Here is a 21,722-nt window from a genome sequence, read left to right as displayed (position 1 = left end):
CAAAACAGCTCAACCGGGCGTGTCAGAGAAACAGCGCGGTACACATCACGACAAAAGTGTGATAGACCGAGTGATCGAGAGAGAACTCAGGATCCCCTTTCTCCCGTACTGATTGAAGCACCGTGAGGCTAGGCTGCGATGGATGTCCGCTGGGCGGGGGAATCCCTAGCAGCAGCAAGTGTACGCCAGAGGGAGCTGGCGAAAAGTCTCTGTCATGATCTTACGTGAAAGCGACAATCGAGAGATGTTCTAACGAACAGGCATCGCCAGATATGATACCTCAACAGTTACGTTCCCAACGGAATCGAATGAGGTAGCAACGGCCCTGTCCTATCAAGTTAGGGACGGAAACTGGCTAAGAGTGTCGATGTCCTCGCTTGAAGAAACAAGCGAAGGAGGAAGGAGACTTGAGGAAAGTAATCACAAAAATTTCCATCAGTCTGCGGTGAGAACCAGTTGTTTATGAAAACAGCCACAAGGCCTGGTCTCTCAGGTGATCGTAAGAGCAAGCACCGCCGGCGCCGGTTGCGGCAGCGTGGAACAGTCCGATATCGGAGAATAAGGAGTTCCAAAAAGCTGCGGGGGGCGGCAAAAATGACGCCCTAAGCAGCGGGGGATGAGCATCTAAGTTTCTAAAAGAAGAACTCCAGTGAAGTAAATCACTTACATGGAGAGACTCATCCACAGTCGGCCCGAGAAAAAGCGGGTCGTAGTGATCGTGGTTAGGTAGGCATAAGCATACATACATCCACGGTTATATCATCCTCGGTCGTGCGGTGACCATGGCCACATGCATTGCATGGAGGGAGGATGAAAGCAGCATGCGAGGCGACTCGAGTGTGCCGAGTGAAAAGCTTCTAAATAAGAAGAAGGTTCGACAAACGGGCACTGTAAGACATCCACCGTAGACCACTCCACACAAGGAGGAAACGGCGGAGACGCCCGCAAGCTTGACCCACATAGAGGGCAGTCTATAAGATAGACTGTTAGAGCTCGACCGATGGTCTGGCGGGGTACAGTTTGGTGTAAACTCGCCGACCCGGTACGGTGGGTGTGCCCAGAAAGTAGGCATAGAATGCCGACAGAGAAGTCTGGGGCTTTAAACAAGCTTGAACTCACGTACATAGCCAACAATCTCATGAGATGTACGGCGGTTTCTTTCCTCCGAGATGATGCTTACCCGACCGGGAAGGACTCGGGGAACAGCTGTGAATGTCAACAGGAGGGATATCTAGCATATGAAAAAGCTGATTCCCTCCAGGTATTCGGTGCGGGTGCTGCCGGCGGTGTCCGGGGGGACGACCGGTGATGGCAGCTCGGGCAGGGCTCGAACGAGCCGCCCGAATACGAGACAAATAGGTTAACATAACCATAATGCACCGGGTGGTGAAGGCGTAGCGATTACTAAGCACATGAGAACTTTTAATCGCCGTGACATTCAGATCCGATATACATACTCATAAGTTCGGAGAGCTATGAGGTAGTGAGACATACCGCTGAGCGGTGATGGTGCTCATATCGGAGTCGCCCTCTCTTCAGCGGCGATCGCTGGAGGACGGGTGTCTGTACTAGCCCTGACTCTGGCCTTGCAAGGGTAGGAGCTAAGTAAGACAGGGCACCCTTACTTTCGAATAGAAAGTGAGGTTCAGGCCAGAAACCGACGGTCCCGTCGCCTGGGCGGACGGTCCGCGGACGTGATAGGTTGCCCTCTCAAAGTAGCAAAACATTCTCACGAGAGAAGTGCGGCATGCGGTATGTAAGAGATTCTTACCTCCAATCTACGGGCCCGCTTAGGGAGTAGAATGGAGAGAGTTACCGCTGAAGGAGTCGTCGCCGTACGTGAGCTTGACGTAGAGGGCGAATTCGGGAGTACCTGCATAATAAGGGGGAATACCCATGCAGGTAACTCGCCGATGGCTCCCCGGAGTGCGGGTTGGCGAGAGAAGTCTCAATCCGCTCAATACCCGACACCGGCAATAAGACCGCGGCGGTCTTATAATGACGGAGAACACGAGGGTAAGAACCCGTAATGCTCGGGGACGCATAGATGCAGCCTGAACGGATGCAACGTCCAGCCGTCGGTCACCGAGAGCTTGCCGACATATTGATGCTTGAAAGCCGTATGTCGGAAGCACCTGCATAGAAACTGGGGTCACCGTGTAGGTGAGGATTTTCCTTGCAGGTGCGTGAGCCGGCGAATCATGAAATCGCCGGTGACTCTCCGAGGTGCAAGGTGGCGAATGTCTGCTTAACCTGCCTGGTGCTCGACACGGCGGTTTTAGCTGACAGGGAGCATGAGGATAAAGATCCGTGATGCTCGAGGGCGTTCTGTTGTAACATGAAGTTATGACGCCTGGCCATCGGCACAAGAATCAGAAAGAAAGGTCTGCCCGCAAAGCGGGATTAGCGACCTAAATTCTTCTTGTTCTTCCTCTTCTGTGCGGCCCCCGCTGGGGGGCAGAAGAGGGAACAATCATCGGGAGTCTGGCGACATAGTGGCGGGCGACGCCCGTATGTCGATAGCACCTGTGTATTAGCGGGAATTTCCCTTGCAGGTGCGTGAGCCGGCGAATCATGATATTGCCGGTGACTCTCCGAGGGGTGAGATGGTGACTGTCTGCTTGACCTGCCCGATGCTGGACACGGCGGTTTTAGCTGACAGGGAGTATGAGGATAAGATCCGTGATACTCGAGGGCGTTTAATTGTAACAGGAGGTTACGACGCCTGGCCATTTATTTGAGGGCCGGTGGTTCGTGAGAATCGCTAGAGGCACCTCGTTGTGTTGGATGGCCGGTGTCTGCTTGATCCGCTCGGTTAGTAGTACCGTCGGCTGAAGCAGGCAAGCCTGGGGGTAAAAACCCGCAGTGCTGGAGGGCACTCTAGATTAGCTTGAGAAGCTGAGAGGCCTGGCCATCAAAAGAATCAGAGGACAGACCGCCCGACGGAGCGGGGCTTACGTCTGTGGTTCTCCTCTTCTTCTTTTCTTCTTCTTCGGTTGCTCCGGCGCCGGAGCGGAAGAAGGGACAAGAGGCTGGGCTGCGCCTGTCTTCCTCTCCTTAGCTCTCCCACGGGGAGAGCTAGCCGAGGACCAGACGCTGGACCAGAGGCTGGACCAGAGACTGGACTGCGCCTGTCTTCCTCTCCTTAGCTCTCCCACGGGGAGAGCTAGCCGAGCGAGAGGAGGCGTCGGCCGAATCTGACGGCGTCAGATTGAATTGAGAGTCCGACACGGTCGGACTCAGGTGCCTCTTCCGACTAGGGGCTGGTAGCCCTTTGCCGACGCTCCCTAGAGGGGTCTTACACGGCATCGAGCCTAGTCTTTGCTCATACACAGGTGCTATCGACATACGGGCGTCGCCCGCCATTATGTCACCAGACTCCCGATCATTATACCCTCTTCTGCCCCCCGGCGGGGGCCGCATAGAAGAGGAAGAAAAAGAAGAAATTCTAGGTCGCTAACCCCGCTGTGCGGGCAGACCTTTCCTTCTGATTCTTGTGCCGACGGCCAGGCGTCGTAACTTCATGTTACAACAGAACGCCCTCGAGCACCACGGATCTTCATCCTAATGCTCTCTGTCAGCTAAAACCGCCGTGTCGAGCACCAGGCAGGTCAAGCAGACAATCGCCGTCTCGCACCTCGGAGAGTCACCGGCAATATGATTCGCCGGCCCACGCGCCTGCAAGGGAAATTCCCGCTAATACACAGGTGCTATCGACATACGGGCGTCGCCCGCCACTATGTCGCCAGACTCCCGATGATTGTACCCTCTTCTGCCCCCCGGCGGGGGCCGCACAGAAGAGGAAGAACAAGAAGAAAGTCTAGGTCGCTAATCCCGCTTTGCGGGCAGACCTTTCTTTCTGATTCTTGTGCCGATGGCCAGGCGTCGTAACTTCATGTTACAACAGAACGCCCTCGAGCATCACGGATCTTTATCCTCATGCTCCCTGTCAGCTAAAACCGCCGTGTCGAGCACCGGGCAGGTTAAGCAGACATTCGCCATCTTGCACCTCGGAGAGTCACCGGCGATTTCATGATTCGCCGGCTCACGCACCTGCAAGGGAAATCCCCGCTAATACACAGGTGTTATCGACATACGGGCATCGCCCTCCAATATGTCACCAGATTCCCGATAATTGTGGGTCAGGCCCCATGAGCAGTGCGGGTAATTCACCCACGCTTCATATCAGCTTCAGCCGCCTTGCTAAGCACTGTGCGGCTCAAGCAATCACCTGTCCTCTCACACCGGGCATTTATTGAAACGCTGTTCACCTACACGGTGACCCCCGTTTCTATGCAGGTGCTTCCGACATACGGCTTTCAAGCATCAATATGTCGGCAAGCTCTCGGTGACCGACGGCTGGACGTTGCATCCGTTCAGGCTGCATCTATGCGTCCCCGAGCATTACGGGTTCTTACCCTCGTGTTCTCCGTCATTATAAGACCGCCGCGGTCTTATTGCCGGTGTCGGGTATTGAGCGGATTGAGACTTCTCTCGCCAACCCGCACTCCGGGGAGCCATCGGCGAGTTACCTGCATGGGTATTCCCTCTTATTATGCAGGTACTCCCGAATTCGCCCTCTACGTCAAGCTCACGTACGGCGACGACTCCTTCAGCGGTAACTCTCTCCATTCTACCCCCTAAGCGGGCCCGTAGATTGGAGGTAAGAATCTCTTACATACCGCATGCCGCACTTCTCTCGTGAGAATGTTTGGCTGCTTTGAGAGGGCAACCTATCACGTCCGCGGACCGTCCGCCCAGGCGACGGGACCGTCGGTTTCTGGCCTGAACCTCACTTTCTATTCGAAAGTAAGGGTGCCCTGTCTTACTTAGCTCCTACCCTTGCAAGGCCAGAGTCAGGGCTAGTACAGACACCCGTCCTCCAGCGATCGCCGCTGAAGAGAGGGCGACTCCGATATGAGCACCATCACCGCTCAGCGGTATGTCTCACTATCTCATAGCTCTCCGGACTTATGAGTATGTATATCGGATCTGAATGTCACGGCGATTAAAAGTTCTCCTGTGCTTAGTAATCGCTACGCCTTCACCACCCGGTGCATTATGGTTATGTTAACCTATTTGTCTCGTATTCGGGCGGCTCGTTCGAGCCATGCCCGAGCTGCCATCACCGGTCGTCCCCCCGGACACCGCCGGCAGCACCCGCACCGAATACCTGGAGGGAATCAGCTTTTCATATGCTAGATATCCCTCCTGTTGACATTCACAGCTGTTCCCCGAGCCCTTCCCGGTCGGGTAAGCATCATCTCGGAGGAAAGAAACCGCCGTACATCTCATGAGATTGTTGGCTATGTACGTGCGTTCAAGCTTGTTTAAAGCCCCAGACTTCTCTGTCGGCATTCTATGCCTACCTTCTGGGCACACCCACCGTACCGGGTCGGCGAGTTTACACCAAACTGTACGCCGCCAGACCATCGGTCGAGCTCTAACAGTCTATCTTATAGACTGCCCTCTATGTGGGTCAAGCTTGCGGGCGTCTCCGCCGTTTCCTCCTTGTGTGGAGTGGTCTACGGTGGATGTCTTACCGTGCCCGTTTGTCGAACCGTCTTCTCATTTAGAAGCTTTTTCACTCGGCACTCTCGAGTCGCCTCGCATGCTGCTTTCATCCTCCCTCCATGCAATGCATGTGGCCATGGTCACCGCACGACCGAGGATGATGTAACCGTGGATGTATGTATGCTTATGCCTACCTAACCACGACCCGCTTTTTCTCGGGCCGACTGTGGATGAGTCTCTCCATGTAAGTGATTTACTTCACTGGAGTTCTTCTCTTAGAAACTTAGATGCTCATCCCCCGCTGCTTAGGGCGTCATTTTTGCCGCCCCCCGCAGCTTTTTGGAACTCCTTATTCTCCGATATCGGACTGTTCCACGCTGCCGCAACCGGCGCCGGCGGTGCTTGCTCTTACGATCACCTGAGAGACCAGGCCTTGTGGCTGTTTTCATAAACAACTGGTTCTCACCGCAGATTGATGGAAATTTTTGTGATTACTTTCCTCAAGTCTCCTTCTTCCTTCGCTTGTTTCTTCAAGCGAGGACATCGACACTCTTAGCCAGTTTCCGTCCCTAACTTGATAGGACAGGGCCGTTGCTACCTCATTCGATTCCGTTGGGAACGTAACTGTTGAGGTATCATATCTGGCGATGTCTGTTCGTTAGAACATCTCTTGATTGTCGCTTTCACGTAAGATCAAGTACGGGAGAAAGGGGATCCTGAGTTCTCTCTCGATCACTCGGTCTATCACACTTTTGTTGTGATGTGTACCGCCCTGTTTCTCTGACACGCCCGGTTGAGCTGTTTTGACCAGACTGCTTTATTCTACATAGGCAGCAGGTCCGCGGCATTTCTTATTAACAGGATGGCACTCAGTCGCTTTCTCGACCCTTGACTGCCTTACGAGTGGTTTTCTTCTTAAATTCCTACTCTCCGTCGTTCCTGGTCCCCTTCGGACCGCTAGTAACGTTCTACCACAGCTCTCTATCAGAATTCTGCACATGTTCTGCCCTCACGCATTTGAGACAGATATCGAATTCTGGGCGCTTTCTCCCACGCGGAGGCTTCTGAGATATCTCGCCTTCTCAGATTGTTCGATTGATCACTTACTAAGCCTTAAAAGCTTCAGTTTTCCGATCACAATTCTTGTTGAAATTTTCAACAAATTCCGAATTTTACGCTCTAGTCAGCCGTTGATGTTGTTCTCCTGACACTAGGCCGAGGGCCCATGATACTTAGTATCTTTCTTCTTGGGCTCTTTCTTGGAATCGTCGTTCACGACTTCTCGAGGTCCGCCTTTTGACGCTCCTCTTTCCTTCACTCCTTGCTCTTAAGGACTTCTTCACATGAGGCTTTATCGCCTCCCCTGTCCTTAAGGCAACGGCCTTCGTGTCTTCATCTCCCTATTTTTACGCACTTCTTAGTCTAGACATGCCTCCCTTCACGTTGAATCCGTGTTGGTCTAGCAAATCAAATGGGTATATCCCAGTTATTGATGTAAATTATGAAAATACTTACCATGATTTTCTTATTTACGAGATAACTGGATATACCCATTTGAACCCTCCCTCCTACCCCTCGCCTTGTGTGACAACATGTCTTGCCCGCAGGCTCATGAGAGGAAATGGACGCCAAATTGCGCGACGATCTTGGGATAGTGCGTTGGTAGGGAGATGCAGCGCGCGCGCAGGAAAAGTTGTGTACTCTATATTCATTACAATGAACCTGCGTGCCGAATATAGAGTTCATTCATTCATTCATTCAGATTGATTTAACCGACGATACAAATCTCATGAAGGTCAATGGGAAGATCTTGTTCGACCAATTTAAGAAACTTTTGAATGCTTTTAAAGATGGCATTTTGTTGTAGAGGGATAATAATAATAAAACAGTTTTTGTATAGTGCAATGCACCTTACAAAGGTCTCAAAGCGTTAGGAAAAAGAAGAAAGGGATTACCTTGATCGGTTTGCAGAGTGTGGTCTACATCCGGGCCACTATTGTAATCCTCGGTAGGACCGCTGTTGAGGACCCAATCGAACCCATCTTGTATCCCCTGGGTCCAGGAACACAAGGCGTCATTGGTGTTCTCGAAATCACAGTTAACACTGTTGGTAGTAGGCGGAGTAGTTGTTGGGTCAACAGGATACGGATCTGAGTGCAATGGGAAATTAGCAAATAATAATAATCCGCTTTTATATAGCGCTTAATCCATCGGAACGACGTGTCTAAGCGATTTACAGATATATTATTACCCCGGTCATCGGATTCAATCAGTCATTCCCGCACACAATGTGTGCACATCCTCCACTCCCTGGGGAGTATTCCAGTCAGTCGCCTGTGAGGCGCACACAGTACTGGACAAGCTACAATGACTTTCACATCCTACCGGGTACCCATTTAGCACCTGGGTCGAGAGTGGCAAAGTGTGGATTAACGCCTTGCCAGAGGACGCCAGACCGCGGTGGGATTCGAACACACGACCCTCTGTTTATAAGGCGAGAGTCAGAACCACTACACCACGGCTCCTCCTCAAAAGGAAGGTTGTTTTCTTAGACCCTCTTACTTACTAACATTCCTCTGATTCATTCATCTATTTCACACTTTTCTTAACATTTCTTAAACAATATCCAAAATAATTATCATGGTATTTGATACCTTGGGCGTACTTACTGGACAATCTGGTGACGAAACATAATCGTTATCATCATCTCCTTCGTAATCACAATACGAATCTGTTCGAATCTAATGCATTCTAGACTAGTAATGACATCTTTTACATGTACAGGTTGTGTAAATATTCACTTATTTTTTATTTTCATGTATTGTAAATATGTTCGTACTCTCATACCCCGAGAGGGGGCCAATGGAGTCAATAAAATCTTACAATCTTTCATGTTTTTATGGTCCATGTATCTCGCTCACTTTGTTTGATTGTGCGGGCATGTGAGCGAGTATATGAGGGTGTCAATGAGTCTTGGTGTGCGAGTGTGGGTTGTGGTGTGTGTGTGTGTGTCAATATCATTTAATGATTTCGAAGAACCTTTTTCTTTTAGGGATCATCAGTTTTCTTTGTCTCTCTCTCTCTCTCTCTTTCCCACACACACACGCACACACCCAGCAAACAATCTTCTCTCTCACACACTCCTCACTTTTCTCTTTGTTGTAACTAAAACCTACTACATGTCTAAAAACAAGAACTGGTTGATCTTACCTTGTGGGCACTGTTGGCTTTGATAAACATCAACATCATCGATTGCAATCTCGTCTCGATTGTGAATGCCAGTCGTTCCTTCAAAGACTAACTAAAAGATATAACAGAGACCCGTTGCATGAACAGTTGAAATCAAACAAATCTCCCAAATCAAACCTAGCATGATTTTCAACTGATCAGTAATGTCGCAATATAGTTTTCGTTTCATTCTTTGAGTCAGAGGTGTCAGAACATCAGGCTCGGACAAAGAAAGTGGAGGGGCACCTTTGTCTGCCAAACGATAGGTGCCCCTCCACTTACATTGCATGAGCCTGACGTTCCGCCAGCTCTGCTTTGAGTTCCGTTTAAGAGCAACTCTATCTAAAAGTGCGTGAATATGCGATCCGGTTGCGATGAACACAGGAAAATCATGTCACATCAGCGTTTTACATTTCCCAGTATTGCACATGATTTGAACCTACGAAACATTTTTCTGCAACCAAGAAATAGTCTAATTATTCAAGGCGAGAGTTAGCTATTCTTCTTTTAACACCACTCCCAACTTTCTTGATTCAAACGTATATTACATCAAAAACGGCTCTAGGCTGAACTTTGATTATGACAAAGTGCACATTGTTCAATGAGAATAGTTGTTAGAAATAAAAACAAGGCTGGGTTTCACACTAACATTGATGATGGCGTGATTGTCGTTGAATGGAACGTGTCATTCCTTGACAGATGAAATATATATAGGCCTACACGTACCACCGCAATGTGAAAATTGTTTTTCAGTCATCTGTAATTCTAAGATATGCATTAACTTTTTCTTTCCCTCTGATCCCCCTTAAGGCCACCGCACACCTTACGATTGGTCTGCGACCCGATTTTTTTAAATAAAACGTAGTAGAATTTGATGTTAATATTGAGACATGGAATGTCTTACTGTGTAATATTTAAAAGCATCATACGAATATATTATGTTCAAATAAATGACTCTGCTATCATCCTTATTATAATAAAAGCGAATTTAATATCTAGTCGTAAAGACGTCATATCAATCGTAAGATTAGCTACGATTTGAAACCAATTGACAATCCAAAATATAGTCGTGTATCATCCAAAATCGTTATGTTAGTATCCTTACGGTAAATTTGAACCTCGAATAAAAACATTGTTTTTTCATTCACATTTTCAGAAAATGAGCTAAATGCAATTTGTTCCGCAATCGGATCTTGGACCAGTCGTAAGGTGTGCGATGGCCTTTAGGCTTTGTACAGGAACCGCCCAGTTGCGGTACGCAATGGTGTAATTTTAACCGGATAGAGAGCTATCTGAAAATCCTTACCCGACATGGAGTAAGTTCTGGCGGGATCTCATGGCGACTCCTCCTCCAGTAAGGACCGTAATCACCAGACATGCTGAGCAGAGGATCACCCATTTGCCCTCCGTCTTGGACACAATAAACGCTGAGTGACTCGTCGTCTAACCCATAGAGATACCACCAGAACTGAAGACAGGTGTGTGAGGACTGGATTGGTACGAAAGGAGATGTTATCCTTGCGGTGACCCGGTGTCCAACGAAACCGTACAGGAAGAGATAGAAGCCTAACGAGAAAGAAAGCAAGAGACAACAATGCAACATTCATAATTTTAACGCCTTCAATGTCGTTAAGGCTTGCATTTAATGTTAGCCCGGTATTTAGCATAGCTGGCAATAAGGCGCTTTTTTAAATTTTGGCATTTCGAGGAAACCTAATTAACCACACCTGGTCGGAGTGTGGTAGATGTAGATCAACACCTAAAAATCATCCAAAACTGTTTACTTTCTTTTAGTATCTGTATAATTGATTTGAAGCCCAAATAAAAAGATACTTTTCAAGTTTTCATTAACGTTTTTAGAAAATAAGATAAGGGTCTACGATCTGTTTCAATATCGGAAGGTGGTCCAGTCGTAAACTGGGCGGAGGACTATGTTATGTATTAATGGAGTTTTGAACTCACCAAACTCATCATTAGTGGTATGGTCATAGAGAGGTCCAGCATTTACATACGGACTGGCCCTGTTCTGCCAGATCCAGTCGACGTCATCATCCTGGTTCTGTGTGTAGAGGCAAAGTTCCACTTCCTCGAAATCGCACGTCCCTTGCTGGTCACCTGGCGGGGGCTTGTCTGTACGGGACAAAGACAGGATCGAAGGTGCGGTAAATGCCTCTGTTGCCAACTCATCCAATCATCACATGGTCGACCTTCATTTAGTCAAATGCCATTCCCTTCATTAACATTTCGTCTGAAAAACCATTTGGTCCAATAAGCATTTGGTGAAATAATCACTTCGTCTTATCACCAGTTCGTCTTTGACCCTTTCGGCCCCTTTCGGCTCATAACCAGTTGGTCTAATACCTATTTTCTTTTCATTCATTTCACCCAAGGCCTAGCTCTAGTCCAATTAGACTAACTGGTATATGGACTAAATGGCTATTTTATCAACTGGTCAGTTAGCCGGTATAGTCCATTTAGACGAAATGTTGAGTGGACGAAATGGCAATCAAACTTTGTGAACACTGGATGAACTTGAATTGAAATTGAAACTGAAACTTTATTTACCACAATCTTCATAAAAAATCATACAAATCAAGAAGTATAAATATTTCAATAAAATACATTATAACAAAAGTGAGTATATGAACTGATGGTAAGACAAAATGGTAGTAGGGGCCTAACAGTTAGACAAGCTGGTAATTGTATGAATTGGCATATGAGACCAATTCAAGATAAACCAAAGGTGCAAAGTTCGAACAGCTACAACTACGAGGGCAATTTTAGTGCAATAAGTCTAGTTCTAGATCTTTACTTTTGTCCCCCGCCCCCCTTCCGCGGCCCAACATTTTACGTGGAACCCGGGGGACATACCCCTTGCTCTACTCAAGATACGCCACTTAAACCAATAAAATTCACAGTAGGTTGGGGGTTCGGGTGACCGGACACTTTATATTTTTGAAGCCGTCTTTTTTGTCTTTGGATTACACTAAAAATATTAATTCAATACTTGTAATCATCTTCTATTTTGTTCTTTATAATATTTCCTAACAGTTTGTTCTAAAAATTTATGAAACTTCGCTTGTAAATTTTTCCAAATTACTTTCTAAAATTGATCGTCCGGACACACAACAACTGGGTATACTTACGTTGTCCTGGGCATTGATCTCCTCTCCTAAAATCAAGATCGTCTATCGCCATATCGCCCTCGTATGATTCGCCTCGTACACCTTCAAAAATAATCTGATAAGAGATGGAATATAGAGGGTATACATTTTATGTTTTTTTTCGTTGCCCTTGTGGAACGAACACAGTGTCTCACAGTGTGTGCCACAGTGTGGAACACGGTGTGAAATTACCTTCACACTGTTAGATTGTAGCATGAACCACAATTGTAGTGTGAACCATAATCAGATCGATAGTCTACAACAGTGAACACGCTGTGAACAGTCAGACTGTCGAGGTGTCCACAGTGTGAAAATATATTCACACTGTTGAAATCGAGTATTTTAACAGTGTGAATAATAATTTCACATAGTCTACTATGTGAGCACGCTGTGATCACACTAAAAAAAATGAAAAATACATGACCTTAAAAAATGATGCGAAGAAGGTGGATTAGTTTACCGAGTCCGTTCAATGGTGGAATATCTTAATCAGTGGTAGATATGAACATATTCGGTGGTATTTCTTGGGAATTATACTTTCGTTTTTATTCTTATGGTTATAGAAGTAGATTTGTTTGGTTTGCTCGTAATGTATTATCATTATCACCAACATTATCATTATTATTATTTTCCTATCATTATGACTATTGTTATTATCATCCCCATCATTATTGTAATTATTATCATCATCGGTATTATTACTGTTATAATTGTTATCACTGTTACTTATATCTGTAGTAGTAGTAGTACAAGTAGTAGTAGTAGTAGTAAAGGCAATAGTAGTAGTTGTAGTAGAAGAAGAAGTATATAGTAGTAGTAGTAATACTACTACTACTACTACTAGTAGTAATAAAATATATTATTATTATTAATAGTAGTAGTAATAGTAGTAGTAGAAATATTAGTAGTAGTAGTACAAGTAGTAGTAGTAAAGGCAATAGTAGTAGTTGTAGTAGAAGAAGTATAAAGTAGTAGTAATAGTAGTAGTAGTAGGAGTAGTAGTAGTAGTAGAAGAAAAAGAATAAGTATATAGTAGGAGTAGTAGTAGTAGTAGTAGTAGTAGTAGTAGTAGTGTAGTATCACCATTATTGCACATTACCATTATTACTACTATCCTACTACTCCTTTTAGTGTCTTGTTCGTGTATGATTATGACCACTTTGTTATTTTTTTAAGAGTCAGGTCACGCGGTATAGGCCTACCATGAATACTCACCACAAAATCGTCAGCCAAGGTGATATCCACCTCGGCCCCTCGCCACTTGTCGCCCCTGTTTCCGGAGAGGACCCAATCCGGAACGGTATCGTCGCCCAAGCTCGTACCGAGAGGCAAGACGTACACTTTGAGCTCGCCCACATCCGCGCCGAACATGTGATAGAAGAACGTAAGGCAAGCGTCCGGGCTCCCGTCGGCCACTCCACGGAGAGTCGGTGTTATTACCCGGGTCTTATGTCCAATGGACATGTAGGATGCCTCGACGTAGAGGTAGTAACCTGAAGAGGATGGGATTTAAAAAAAACGGTATTAATCAAAATTATCAAATATAATTATAACTTCAACTTTTGATAAAATTGTCAAATTCAAGTAAAATAAGATGACTGACAAAATTAATGTGTGCCTCAATGCTTTACTACCCTTCTTTATTTGTTGATATTAACATGGGCAGCGTCGTCATTTGTATCATTTTTGTCTGTTATTATCATTATCATTTGCATCACCATTATTACAATTTTTATTAGTAGTACAGAGTTGTTATTACTTTCATTATCATTAAGATTATCGTTATTATTATAATCATCATCGTCACGCATCATCATAATCATCGTCATAAAAATCACCGTCATCATCACCATCGTAATCATCATCACCAACATCATTATCGTCATCATCATCGTCGTCGTAACAATCATCACAATCATCATCATTATCTCCATTATTATCGCCATCATCATCATCACCATCATCATCACCGTCATCGTCATCATAACTCTCACCACCACCGTCGTCATCGCCATCATCCCTTTTTTTTAATCACCCTCCATACCTTCTGCCGTTTGGAGTGTATGGTCGATTGATGGGCCTGTGTATGTACTACCAGTAGACCCTTTACTCCTTATCCAGTCTTCATCATCCGTTGGGTCCTGTACGAAGTAGCACATGTTTTCATCTCCCGACCCGACGCTTTCAAACGTGCAGCTAAAATTAACTGGGTGATATTCAACAGTGGATGTAAATCACAAAATTAATCATTATCATAGTAATAATTCTTATTTCCTCAGGGTAGCCTCTTATGAACTGTTCTCGAAGCAGGCCTTGCATGACATAATGTGATTATGACCCTTCTCAAGTTCTCCTTTCTAATACGTCGAGCGCATTACCAGAAGAGCTCGTGAGAAGACAAAAGGTCCCATTTTAAAAGTCTTCGATTCTGACTTGTGTAGGAATCCAACCCATGACGTCCTGTTCATGGGGCCGCGGCGCTCTACCATTAAGCCACCATTTTAAAGAGGAGGTCGTTTGTCTGGACATTTGATAAGAATAAAACATCTTTAGTCTTAAGAAACATTGGCGGCGGAATCCAAAAAAATTAGGGGGTCCATCTGGAATTTTGGAATGGACACAGGTAAAAAAAAATCGACCAAAAAAACACATAGGTTATCAACCAAACGTTTAGGGGGAACCACAAAAAATTTAGGGGGGTCCACCTCAAATTTAAGGGGGGCAGGTCACCCCCCCCCCCCCCCCCCCCCCGCTTCCGCTGCCTATGTTAAGAAATATATCAATTGCAGAGTTCAAACAATATCCTTTCCTCTTTATTTCTTCCTTAAGTTTTCTTTTTTCCTTTACCCTTTATTTTTCCTTCATTTTTGACAATAGGCCCCTTTCAAAACTCCAGCTTTCTTATGCGTCAGCCCCCCCCCAAAAAAAAAAAAAACAGCAAATGAATAATGAAGAACGATCCTGAACAATATAATACATAAGTTTTTATTAAAAAAAAGCTTAAGAAATATTATGCTATACATATTAAGACAAGACGCCATTGTGAATGATGTGTGGTTTTTGGTGACGGGAGGGGGTTCTGAAATCTACATACCCATCGGGCAAAGACCATCGCTTATTTTGACATCATCGATTGTGATGAAACTTTTCTGGTTCGATCCTGCAACACCAACAAAGGACACCTGTAAAATCGAAGACATAACAATGCCGGTACTGGATTTAATTATAATAATAATAATAATAACTCTTATTTACCCAGAATAGCCACTCTCAGCTGTTAGCTGTTCTTCCATCGGACCCTGCCCTTCTCCAATCTAGATGTTGAGCACCTAGCAAGAAGGCAGAAGGTCCGAATCTGAAAGTTTTTGGTATGACTCGGCCGGAGATCGAACCCACGACCTCCCGTTCATGAGGCGGGCGCTCTACCACAGAGTCATAATCATGTCCGGTGTAAAATAAATGGAGGGCCAAGTTTGTGACGGGGGCAGGTAAAAAAAAGTGTTGGGAGAAAATTTTGTGTATTTTTTTTTGGGGGGGGGTCAGATTCGGGGTAGAGCCCCTCCCCCCACAGACAGACACAAACCAACACAGAAACACTTATCATTTACTAATACGTCCCTGAAATATACCAAACGGTAGCTATTTAAACTACAATCTGTGCTCTCAACTACATCAAGATAAGCATGTCATAAATTGTAGACCACTCATTAACACCCGGTTCCATGCTTGTCGTAAAAGAGAGCTATTTAAGGTAAGATAATAAAATCGAGTGAACTTCGACACAAGAATGGATCTACGTAGATAGCTTCTTAGTATCAGAAAAGGATATGATTTTAAGTTGTTTTTTTTTTCGTTTCTTGAATAAGCTTGGTAGTCAATAATCGGTGACACGACATTTTCTCCTGCGACGTTTGCTCCGGCCTTAATATCTCAGAGGCATGAGGCTAGAGTAAGGATTGTAATAAAGTTTTGGGTTCAGAATAATGCAAAGATAAGGATTAGGGTTTATTTAAGTTTTGAGGGTTAGATTTTATATCTAGCTTAACATGCAGATTTTCCATCGGACCAATGGTCGCCGGAGTAAATGTCATGAGACCCAATAATCATACAATTCAAATTTGCGACGTTCAAGTTTTAAGTTTACCTGAAGAACCGACCCTCGGATAAAAGACACCAAGGCTTGTCTGAAAATGGTTATTTCTGGGGTATTCTTATGAATGTTAAAATGTATATATAATTCGCCATTTTGTTGGTAATTCGACCTATATACTCTAAAAAATAAATCAGGAACCAACAGTCTATAAATCTCAGATCAGAATAGGTTCATAATTCATAGCATGTAAAGATATGCAGAGCTGTGACTGAGGAGAACGATTGTTGTTAGAATTAATAGACGCATCCATCCAGGGGGTCGTTTCATAAAGCTGTTCGAAAGTTAAGTTCGACGTTAAGAACGACTGGTGAACCTTTCTTACGAGTTGCAGGGGCTGCGGGAGCGGGGGGGGGGGCTGAAACCCCCCCCACTTCTTTCCAAAACCGTGTACAAAAACGTACAACTGACCATATGATTGTGATTTTTTGCATGGTCAGCCCCCCCCCCCCCCCTCCACTTGGAAATCCGTTCCGCGGCCCCTGAGTTGAACCATTGCCAATGAACATTTTGGTGTACACCATTCCCCACAAGAAGGGATCACCAGTCGTTCTTATAGTCGCTCTTAACTTACGAACAGCTTTATGAAACGGTCACCTGGATAAATTGCTCGATAAAATGACGCATTCAAATTTTCATCTTATTCTCCAGTCATTTTCTTTGATGCTGGTTGTTGTGCAATTACCTTTTATCTACTTTAATTTCTATTTCTTCTATTTCGTGAAATTATTTTCGATATATTTTCAATATGATTTTTCCAAGAAAGTTTACTGTCAACTGTTATTCCAAGAAATTTGGTGTAAGGTATCATTTCTAATGGGGTATTATCAAACATGATATTCATCGGTAACTTGTCTATGGAATTACTAAATAACATGTATTTTGTTTTGTTAAGGTTCAAAGATAATCGATTGGCTCTTATCCATTCACTAACATTAATAAGTTCAGAATTGATAACATCAACTTAAGTTTGTGGATTCTGATGAGAAAAAATAAGGTCGAATCATCTGCAAACAATATAAGGGACAATATTTTGGATGATCTACAGAAATAATTTATAATAATTGTGAAAAGAAGTGGGCCCAACAAGCTACCCTGGGGGACACCACAGTTAACATATTTCAAATTGGAGTTGTGATCTTTAACAAATACGTATTGATGTCTGTTGAATAAGTAGCTCCTTAACCACTCCAAGGCATTCCCTCGCACACCATTGTGAGATATTTTTTTAGTAGGATTTCATGATTGATGGTATCGAAGGCCTTGGAGTAGTCCAGGAAAATACCCACAAGGTGACTAGATTTGTCTAGAGCATTGACTACTTTGTTGACAAAATTCATCAGGGCATGAGTGGTGTTGTGCTTTTCGCGAAACCCAAATTGAACATCAGATAAAATATTATGCATTGACAAAAAATTTTCGGTTCTAACGTAAACTATTCTTTCAAGGATCTTGGAAAATGTGGACAAAAGAGAGATAGGTCGGTAATTACAGACATCCAACTTATCACTTTTTTTGATAAATGAATTACCTTGGCTATCTTCATTTGATTTGGAACTGTACCATTTTCTAAGGAAAGGTTGAATATATGCACCGGCGGGGAAACAATAGAATTTATTTCGGATTTTAAAACCTTACTACTGCTGGCCTGGTCAAGAAAGGGGAGTAGTTAGCGGGGTTAACCCACGCACTCAGGTGCCCTTAATAAAGGGAAAAGGAAAAAGTGTAGGGGGTAAGGACGCAGGATATACGTCGCAGCTAAGTAACAGAGACGAAACCTAAATGCCTTTGTTAAGGAGAGATGATCCTCTTTTTTTTTCTTCTTCTTTTCAAATATTTGGGACAAAAACCCAATTGCCTAAATGAACAACTGACCGTATAGATGTCCGTCTGTGGCATGATTGTTAGAAGACCACGGAACCAAACATCGTCGGTATTGCCCATCAGTTGCAACGCAGGCGTAGATGATGGCATACTCGTCGCCGACAGCCACTGGTAGACGTTGAGCTGCCCCGAGTTGTCCCCGCCGAACTGGTAGAAGAACTCCAAGCATTGCGGTCCCGTGTTCTGGGCAAAATCGGGCATGTTCAGTTGGCCCTCTAGTCCGTTGCTGGAGGATGCGTAAAGGTAGTGTGCTGCAAGAAAATTGAAAATAAAGTGATAGTTGAAAATAATGGTTATGATGATACTAATAATACAATCATTTTGATTTAATGATGGTACAACCATAATCATCATGATAATTATGACAATAATTATAATAGTAATAATGATGATAATAAAAATAACTTTAATGATTATTGGCAATGAAATAATGGTAATAATAATGATAATAATAGCAGTACTATGCCGATAGTGAAAGTTAACAGTTCTGATAGTAACAGCGATAACGACAATACCAATGATATAAAATATCTGATAAAACTAATAATGTAAATGGTTATAATGCTTTTCATATTTTATCCTGGTTTAGAAGAAAGAAAACGGCAAATTCATAATAATGTAAGATCATTTTGCAGAATGCACATTAAATAGACTTTCATCCACTTGTTTAGTGCATAAAGGAACTTCAAAGTTCAAGTTTACATTCTCCAATCAAATTCAAACTTTATTTTATTTGCAACAGAAAAATATGATATAATATACTAATCCTTCTAGAAAGAACACAGTGTCACACTGTGTGATCACAGTCTGTTCACACTGGGAAGATATCATTCACACTGTTAAAATGCTCAAATTCGACAGTGTGAATATATTTTCATACTGTGGACACCTCGACAGAGTGACTGTTCACAGCGTGTTCACATGGCCGACTATGTGAGTATGTGATGTACGCTGTTAAAATGCTGGAATTTAGCAGTGTGAAGGTGATTTCACATTGTGTTCCAAACTGTGGAAAACACTGTGTTCTTTCAGTAGGGAACATACATCTATCATTACATTCCATGGTATAAATGAATATTAACATATTTATAAAGAAATGTTCAAAGATAAAACATCATTTTGAAAACAAATATACACAATTCAAATAGATAGGCCTATACAAATTTTAAAGTGTGAACGTGATTATCTAGAAAATGGTGGTTATCTAGACAATTCCATTTTTTTATGACCACCCTATTCAAATAGTGACTTGTTCATTTTTTCAAATATTGTATGTCATATTTTTATATCATATTTTAATCTCTCATTGCTCAAGTTTAATTCAGTTAAGTGTTCGTGCAATTGTATAATATATGTATGTCTTATTGGATACAAGATGAAAATTGAAAAAAAATATATAACAATCTAAGGAAATAGATGAGAATTGTATAGATTAAGAGATCTAACACTTCTCCTTCATGGGGCGGCGCAACATAATCTACATATACTACATTGAAAATTATCCTCTTCTTTAATGACTTGTGTCTCCCTCTTTTCTTTTACGTTTTTGCCCATTTTACCCCCCCCCCCCCCCCCTCCTTCCCCGTAGATACGACTCTGAGCGACACATACCGTGTGGTACATTGTAAGTATGATCTCCGGAAGGATGGGGGTCCGTGAAACTTGGGTCATCACTCGTCTTCCTGATCCAATCGTAGTCATCGTCGACCTCCTGTCTGATACCGCACCATCCATCGACGATGCTGATCTCGAAGTCGCATTGGAAACCGGTGAGAAGCATTGGCGGCGCCGTCGTCGACTGCGCAACACGGTCTATTGCAAAAGAAAAATACAGAAGCCTTTATCATTTTAAGCTCACATTTTTGTGCCTTGTCAGTTTATAACTAATAGGTGCACCGGCGTATTAATTGGGGGGGGGGCTTGGGACCATATGGTCAATAAATAAATAAATAAATAAATAAATAAAATGTAATAAAAATAGGAAAAACAGATTCACAATCAAGAAAAAACGACAAAAAGACGGGAAAGGAGATGAATAGGGGTGAAATGTGGCATTTTTCTAAGAATCTGTCACAAAATTAGATTTATGTATTCAAAATTTGACCCATGACTTGCCCTCTCGATGGAAGTCGTCTAATTGCAAATTCTATATTTTTTTATGGAAGTAAGGCGTTTTGACGTTTTAATTCAAAGAACACGGCCTGATTATATTTGATTTCTTGACATTAAATTGTTCAAGTAATCATGGAAGGAAAAGAACGCTCTATTTTAAACGGGATTTTTTTTTTTAATTGCAAAAGTTGTTTTACCGGGGCCCTAGAAACAATTTTTTACGGGGTTGCTGATGCAAATTTGACAAGGAAAAAAAAGGGTTTCACTACAAAATGACGGTTATTTTGGTCCAGAGAAATTGGACAAGCAAATTGAAAAAAAGAAAAAGGTTTCACTACAAAATATAGGTCATTTTGGTTACATTTCTCCATTTCTAACAGCTACCAGAGAATAATATACGCAGCACCCCGAGGTTTTCACCGACACATATTTTTCTTTTGTTGTGTTTTTTTTCCTCCCAAAATAGAGAGAACCAAATACCTGTTATGTGCTATATTTCCGTTTCGCCAACATCGTCAGCATAGTCAATGCATAAATGTTTCCAGAAATTTTCAAACCTTTTTCAATGGAAGCTTTCGACTAAAAGCGACATTCCAAAAACATTACATTACATATACGCAAAGAATAGCAAATGCATAGGATTTTTCTTTCGTGTATAGATATGAGCTACGAGATTTACAATTTAGACGTCAATGTTCCTATAGATTGAATGAATCCATAGTATGCTTACAAAGGACATGCCTTTTTTCTCCATTTGTGGATTGTGATTTGGAATAAAATGTATTGTGCGAAATGTTTTATATTCCTTTGGCATAGTAAAATGATCAGTATATCTTATTGTAGAAATGAGATTTATACTGCACGTAAGTAAATTTAAATTTAACAGGGGGAAAAAACATGTGCTAACTGCTTTATATCACGACCACGTCATAATAATTGTAAAAAATTCTAAGCAATTATCGAGATATCAACGGGAATCAGGACGACCGAAATTAATGACTTACCATTGCAATACTTTTAACCTTGTCAATGAAATGGACCCTTTCGGGGGTAGGGGGCGGCGGGGGCTTTTTTCAATAAACGTGTAAAAAATGACCATCTGATTATGACTTTCTACATTGTCGCCCCCCTCCCCTCCGACTTTCTTTTAAAACCGTTTCGCGGCCCCTGCCTTTGCCATTAATTTCATTTCAAGTCTATTACCATGAATATAATTATACGTATGGTTTATTATTTAAAACTACATCTATGATTACGTAATACAGGTGATGAATAGTACTTACATAAACATGGCGTCAGACATACTAAGAGGAGAACACGATTCCTTATTAATCGGTCCCAAATCATCTTGGCCGTTCAATATCGGGTCTCGCTTAAAGAAAAATGACTCTTTTTTTCGTTTGAAGCATAAAAATCGAGGGCGAAAATAAGGCACGTTTGATAGTATTTGATTTAAAAGATAGATAGATAGCAATGAAAGAAGAAAGAATGGTCTACGGTGGCATTAAACAATAAAATTGTATCACGTGTATGGGATTTATTGAGATTTAAGAACCTATAAAATAGCAAAGATTGCTAACTCGACCTCAAAATAAACAATCCGAGGATGGCGGTATCAATATGTGTCTTCCGATATATTTATTTCAATAGGCCTTTGCTACCCGGGGTGT

General features: G+C 43.2%; 1 protein-coding gene across 1 annotated transcript in view; it reads right to left on the bottom strand.

Annotated features, from left to right (window-relative positions):
* Positions 1-21,456, bottom strand: part of LOC121415209 (MAM and LDL-receptor class A domain-containing protein 1-like) — a 31,710-nt gene extending 10,254 nt beyond the window's left edge. Inside the window, exons 1-11 of the mRNA XM_041608376.1 lie at positions 21,336-21,456; positions 19,552-19,752; positions 17,932-18,191; positions 15,001-15,088; positions 13,951-14,112; positions 13,122-13,399; positions 11,889-11,982; positions 10,705-10,872; positions 10,049-10,308; positions 8,725-8,815; positions 7,470-7,664 (exon numbers count right to left, since the gene is read on the bottom strand). Coding sequence (XP_041464310.1) covers positions 7,470-7,664; positions 8,725-8,815; positions 10,049-10,308; positions 10,705-10,872; positions 11,889-11,982; positions 13,122-13,399; positions 13,951-14,112; positions 15,001-15,088; positions 17,932-18,191; positions 19,552-19,752; positions 21,336-21,399 — 1,861 coding nt within the window. The 5' untranslated portion in view covers positions 21,400-21,456. The remainder of the gene's footprint in view (positions 1-7,469; positions 7,665-8,724; positions 8,816-10,048; positions 10,309-10,704; positions 10,873-11,888; positions 11,983-13,121; positions 13,400-13,950; positions 14,113-15,000; positions 15,089-17,931; positions 18,192-19,551; positions 19,753-21,335) is intronic.
* Between the last annotated feature and the right edge of the window lie 266 nt (positions 21,457-21,722).

Source organism: Lytechinus variegatus, chromosome 5 (genome assembly GCF_018143015.1).
Source record: "Lytechinus variegatus isolate NC3 chromosome 5, Lvar_3.0, whole genome shotgun sequence".
Classification (NCBI taxonomy): Eukaryota; Metazoa; Echinodermata; class Echinoidea; order Temnopleuroida; family Toxopneustidae; genus Lytechinus; species Lytechinus variegatus.
The sequence above is the reverse complement of the archived record's forward strand: the minus strand, read 5'-3'. Positions and strand labels throughout refer to the sequence as shown.